Raw genomic sequence first — 6,408 nt, 5'->3', positions numbered from 1 at the left:
GCCTTTTTCCTCTTTCCCAAAAAACCCCCCCCCCCCCCCCCCCCCCCCCCCGATACCCGCATTGTTTTCTTTCCCTGTCCCCGGATTTTTCCTCTTCTACTTTGTTTCCGAAGAATTTGTTCTTGCTTTCTATTACTCACAATTCCTATCACGTATCAGAGCGACTCTAAATACTAGCGCGAATTATTGAGAAAAGAGTCTATTTTCGTGAAAGAGCAAATATGTATGTATACCAATGAATTAAGAGAGGTCGTAGATAAGAGATAGATAAGAGGGTTCTGATTCCCAACGGTGGTGTTAACTCGTTAAATTCGTAAAAATTATTTTGTACTACAAAATTTGTAAATAATTGATAATATCAACAAGATGAAACGAGAAAATGTGTTATTATGCATACGTTGGATACGTGTAGGTACTTGAACAAATTTTATCAAATTATACTTATTGAAAATCATTCCTTAAGTTTGGTACAGAATAATTGGAACTGTTATAGCTTTCTATTATAGGAAAAGTATTCAGTACCTACATACTATCTGATATATTCGTAGTCGAAACTTAAGATTCGTTTCATCTTTTTTCGATTCGATGGAAAAACGGTGCCTCTGAATGCCTCTACAGAACGGTGATGAACGACACGTTGCTCAGGAAAATTTAGGCGTAAAGGCACGAGATATGTGAGAGTGCCAAATCAAAAAGTCGTAAATTACAAAATGGTGCTGGTCCGTCTATGCAGAAATAACATAGACGAATGGAAACTAAATCTTTTATAAGAAAATGTCCGAATAGTTGTCATTAGCAGTGTTCTCATCGATCGACGTTATATATCTAATTTCTTTGGGACCGTGACTCGTTAGCAGTGCGTGCGAAGAATTACAATCATTTAGCAATATCCGTTGAATATGTGCTCTAAAAATAATTGCTATTCCCTAGGTGAAAATAATATTTTATAAATGACTTAAAAATCAACTTGAATGTTATAAATATAGAAGATGACAGATTTTATTATATTTCGGTCACATGTAACTTAAAAATCAGATTTATCGTTCCTTCAATTACAAATTAATTCTTGTCGAAAATTTTCTTCTTTTATACAAAATTTTCGATAAATGATTTATTACAAAACGTGTCATATACTCGTAAGTGTAACGCTATTGGCAACATTTTAAGTCGATCTAATAGTTATAAATAAGATTCAAAATGGAGCAGTACTTTTTCATGCAATAAGAAATATTTATGTCTTTATTTACGTTGCATGAATATTTATTAGTATTTTTTATACGCTATTCATAAAAATCGTAATACTACACGGCGTTGGCAAATTTTAATATTCTCTTCCTATTCCTGATTTAAGGAATATATATTTGAGTGTACAAATAACATAAATTTATTTAAATAATCAAAAAATAGGTACTCCCAAACACACATTTAGATAAGTACCTGATAATATCATTAGACCCGAAAAGAGAAGATTTTGGTTCAAATATTTGAAGAGCTACTACTTCTTTGAAGGAGCTTAGATATCAATCATAAGCGATACTTACGTCAAAAACACTGTTTATTTAAATCTATTGATCTTGTACTTATTTAAAGATAATATATAAGCAAAATTAAAGTTAGTGAAACTCAACTATGCAAGTGATAAACTCTTTTTAAATGTGCACCTTATACTTTATTTCCGATATAAGAACTGATCAGTATTGGTACCTACTTTGTGGTAACTGTTAATTTTACAAGGATAGTTAATATTCCGAATGTAAAATTTCTACACATTAAACGAGACCAAGCTATAATAATAATTATAATAATAATAATTATAATGATAACGATAATGATAATATGTCATCGTATATTAAATACGTGCAATAAAAAAGATCACTAAAATGAATATTTTAGATGCTGTTATAAAAGAGGAAAGACATTCTATTTTAATTGGTTAAAATATTTTGCTAATCCGCTGAAGTACTTTATTAAACAACACTCAATCCTAATCTTAATATTTCCATAAAGACAAAAAATATATAATCGCATTACTTATTATTACTTATTTATACACAGGTACGAACGCTACGAATCGATAACATTGAGCTGCATAATTGTGATAAAGGTCGAGAATTGTTGTAAAAAATAAACATTAGCAGTACTTACAAGCATGTACTACTAGCATGAAATTTTTAACACAGGATTTCATTAGATATGTCTAGTAAATTAACATGTTATTATATACATACTATTGATATTACCTATATTGAAAGATATAGATTACCAAGATAAGTATAAATTGTTATGAGTTCATAAAAGCATTGTAAATAATCTAGTTATCATACAGTATTAAAAAGTAATAATTAGTAATAGACTCCTAGTAGATGGTTTATGCCTTATATTAGAAAACAAACAAATAAAATATCTTATTTCCTCTCTATTTTGTAGCCTTTTAAAATTACACCCTTATAATTCACACATTTGTAATCATTATGGTATGATTCCTGTTCTTAGGTACTGTCCATTGTCATTTCGTGATTGTTTACATTTTCGGTATTTGCTTTACGTTTGACATACAAAGCAAAACACGTTTGTTTTCATTATGGTATGCCTAAAAGCATTAAGAGGCTAGATGATTGTACTTGTACTACATGTATGCAGTATAAATATGGCTTCACCACAAAAGTTAACAACTAAATTGTTTAATTTATCGCCCCAGATATTAAGGAATTTCGATGGAAGGTAACGCAATACTAAAATAACGTAACGCATAAATTCACTTATTTAAAGAGATCATGATATGTTATATTGTTATAGAACGTACTTAAATAAAAAATCTCCTATAAAAAATATTCATAAAAAGACTATAGGAAACAAGAATCAACTATCCCCTTTTAATATTGACACTCCTAACAGACAGAAAATATTGAAAGATGGTCTTCCTTTTAAACATGGGACATTTTTAGGAAGTGGTGGATTTGGTACTGTATATAAAGCTTCATATAAAGGTAAAATTTGTTTTGAATACTTTTTCCTACTACTGTCATGTTATACTATATACAATATAATTGAACATTAAGTATTCGATAGGAGATCAAGTAGCAGCTAAAGTGATGCAAACAGAAAAGTGTTCCAATGTATTTGACTGTGAAAAACATGCTACTTTTCTAAGACATTCTAATATAGTAAAAGTATTAATGATAGAACAAGGTGTTTCCCTGTCTTTAATAACCATGGAATTATGTGGCACTACGTTACAAAACTACCTAGATGAAACAGCAATAACTAAGAATGAAAGAGTTGGCATATTAAAGAATATAGCTTGTGCTCTACAGTTCTGTCATAGTGCTGGTATTGTTCATGCAGATGTAAAACCTAAAAATATTCTAATGTCTGCGGATGGCCAACCAAAGCTTACTGATTTTGGTAGTTCTGTGCTGATAGGAAAACCAAATAAAATTAATAAATTTCATGTATGTTTCTGCTGTTTAAGTATTTTTATCTTTATTAAAACAAAGAATTTTTTCCCAGGGTACACCAGGTTATACTGCTCCAGAGGTAATAAGGAGAAATAAACCATCACCTGCAGCAGATATTTACTCCTTAGGAATCGTAGCATGGCAAATGTTATCCAGAATGTTACCATTTGCTGGATTACATAGTCACACAATTATTTATCTTTCCGCAAAAGGGTACCGTCCCATAGATGATAATATCGATGATGAATTTAGAGGTATCTATAAAACATTATATAGACAAATGTGGTCACAAAATGTTATCGACAGACCTACAACTAGCGAAGTAATAAGTAAGATAGATACACTAATTTCTGCTTAATATTTATTTTAATACTTATTTTTATTCATTGGATATCTTTAATATTCAATATTAGAAACTCATAAATTAATGGACAAGTTTTTATTATACAAGATATAACAAAGAATGTCATGGTTTTATGTATCAGGCATTTCTCCACCAGGTACAAGCTGCAACAAAATATTTTAACAATAATACAAGTGTCATAAAACCTAATTTATTATATAAGGTTAGGAAATTAATAATTAATTTTAAGAATAATTATATTTAAAAAATTAATTGAATCTATTAGAATAAAAAAGGTATGAACCATTGTGATATTGCTTCCATTAAGTAATATTTGATCGAGTTTGGTGACCCTACGTCCTTCGGGCGTAGCTTCACTTTCCGTTACATCTTCGAGCAGCATATTTACAAAATCGTCAAAGCCTAACAAGGTGCCAACTATTTCTTTATCGTTTCTCATGATAATATGTATCCGAGAACCGATACATTTGTCAACTAATTCTGCAAATTGATACAATGAGGCAATATACCGGTAAAAAGAAAAGGGTTAAAAATACATTGTAAACAAAATGTACCTTACCCAAGGGTAATAACGTCGACGGATTTGTACTAACAGAACTCGTCATAATGAAAAATATTAGGAAGATGTAAGATAACTAAAAATAAAAATATAGCACAAATTAATACTTTCTTTCATCGATAAATAAGAGGATTAATGTTCACTCTATAATGCTACGCATGTAAATATTACTTGAAAACGTCATCGATGCGCCATCTATGTGATACTATACAGCAAACAACAACACACAACTGGTGCTCATCCACTGTGATGAAAAAAATGTGCAAGCTCATATGTTAATTGCGATTAATTTATAATTCTTTTCTAACGAATGTATAACATTTTTATATACGTTTGATATTCACTTCATTTCTAAGTTATCTTGAGATTTCTATAAGTTTCGTGGTTTCTATGCTTATAGAGTGCCTTATCAACGAACCACTGCTCACGATAGGGATTCTTTGGCCCGTAAAATTATCAGTTGCACATGCTTGTTCTAGGAAATATAGGGAAATTAGATTTTGAAACTTTGCCAACAGTGGAGGTCGGTAAATCGTGATCAAAATTTTGGACGTTAACCAAAGTACCCTATGTAATTTCAATCGGTCCACTAATTTTAATCGCGATGAACATTTGTATTATTACACTGTTATCGTATCGTTTTTAAAAATCGTATATCCGCGACGAATCGATTTAACAATCTCATGTTTTGTTTTTATTGCAGTGTAACATGCTACCTTTTATCGAGCGATATAGAGCATTTGCTCCACTTAAACAGAGGCTAACCTCCCTTTCGTTTAAGTTATATTATATACAACATTGTGGGAAAACGAAGAAATTTCAATTACAAAGCGCTTAAAAATATCGGACGTCATGCCGTGTTTATTTCAATGGCGTTAGAGGAACAGCGTGTCATTTTCCAAAACTGTGTTTCGAAAAGCGTAAACTATTTACCCGGAAGGAAATCAAAGGGAGAAGGCTGAAGGATTCTACCTGTGACCCGCCATGTGACCTGTTTCTATTCGAGGGACGTTTATTGGTCAATGTCAGCGTATACCTGCGGCGAACGCGCAAGAGCGCAGGTATACGTATATCCTTTCTAGCATACCCCTTCCTTACGAAAGGACAAAGTGGCTTCGTTGGTTCCCGTTACGGCAGACTTCGGTTGTGGCTCGCGAAAGAAAGGCGGAACGGTGGAAAAATCTGCACGAAGAGTGCGCGGAAGGATCGTGTAAAATAAAATTGTGCGATCAGTGTCTCGTGTATTCTTATCGCGTAAAGTAGACGACTCCAAGTACCGACGTGCATTGTGTTCACCGCGCATGGTCCGTTGAGGAGAACCACCCTCCTTTTTCTAATTATTTTAATTACAAAGACGAGCCTATTCGACGTGTGTGCTCCTTGTTCGGTGTTTCTTAACAGGTACAGTGCAAATACATTCATAGAATCCAACGAAAATGGCGGCTTGAATCCGATCGACGATTATACTTGTGAATTGCATTTTAGGCGGCAGATTGAATGGATTCTTTCCGTGGTCATCGAAACGTGGATTCGTCCATGGCAAGTATACGTCCTGTTGATCCTGTTAATGGTAGAACCGGGCACGTCACCTTTCTAAATGCACTTTAATATCTCGCGTAATCCGTAGCGACACGTACGAATCGAAATAGATCGAAGGAAGAGTCGAAACGAAAAAGGTAACGAGATCCGTGATACGTTCAGTTATGCGTATCAACGTGCAAATAAACGTAACGGACAGTTCACTGAGAGGTCCGTTACCCTCGGTATTTCTTACGACGTCAACGTGCTTGTGTTTCCACTGGAGATCGAGAAAGTGTGCGGCCACGATTTAACGGAGGTGTTTCGATAAAACGAGTGTTGCCACGACGATTATGCTATCTTGTTGGAAAGATTGTAAAACGAAATCTTGGAGAGAAATCGCGCAGTGAGAAGCATTGAGCGATGAACTAGAACGAAGAAGGCGATAGGAATTCTGGTTCGCCGCGAACGAAGAAGGAATCGGAGGACGTGCTCGTGGAAGTGGAAGA

General features: G+C 33.4%; 2 protein-coding genes across 3 annotated transcripts; one reads left to right on the top strand and one right to left on the bottom strand.

Moving 5' to 3' along the window:
- The first annotated feature begins 2,478 nt into the window (after positions 1-2,478).
- On the top strand, positions 2,479-3,816 carry Mos (proto-oncogene serine/threonine-protein kinase mos). The gene is made up of 4 exons (XM_017897120.1): positions 2,479-2,721; positions 2,797-2,987; positions 3,070-3,452; positions 3,511-3,816. The coding sequence occupies exons 1-4, from the start codon at positions 2,612-2,614 to the stop codon at positions 3,814-3,816; spliced, it is 990 nt and encodes a 329-aa protein (XP_017752609.1). The 5' UTR covers positions 2,479-2,611.
- On the bottom strand, positions 3,656-4,621 carry LOC108545478 (U6 snRNA-associated Sm-like protein LSm5). 2 transcript variants are annotated; one of them, XM_017897122.1, is made up of 5 exons: positions 4,553-4,621; positions 4,382-4,457; positions 4,106-4,302; positions 3,801-3,965; positions 3,656-3,716 (listed from the first exon to the last, which is right to left on the bottom strand). In XM_017897122.1, exons 2-4 carry the CDS (start codon positions 4,425-4,427, stop codon positions 3,933-3,935), a joined length of 276 nt encoding a protein of 91 aa, XP_017752611.1. In that variant the 5' UTR covers positions 4,428-4,457; positions 4,553-4,621; the 3' UTR covers positions 3,656-3,716; positions 3,801-3,932. The 2 variants fall into 2 exon arrangements, with proteins under 2 accessions (XP_017752611.1, XP_017752610.1); XM_017897121.1 differs by lacking the exon at positions 4,553-4,621 and having other exon boundaries at positions 4,382-4,491.
- Positions 4,622-6,408: the final 1,787 nt, after the last annotated feature.

Source organism: Eufriesea mexicana, unplaced genomic scaffold, assembly GCF_001483705.2.
Source record: "Eufriesea mexicana isolate 0111107269 unplaced genomic scaffold, ASM148370v2 scaffold386, whole genome shotgun sequence".
NCBI classification, from domain to species: domain Eukaryota; kingdom Metazoa; phylum Arthropoda; class Insecta; order Hymenoptera; family Apidae; genus Eufriesea; species Eufriesea mexicana.
This window is presented reverse-complemented; position numbering and strand designations above follow the sequence as displayed.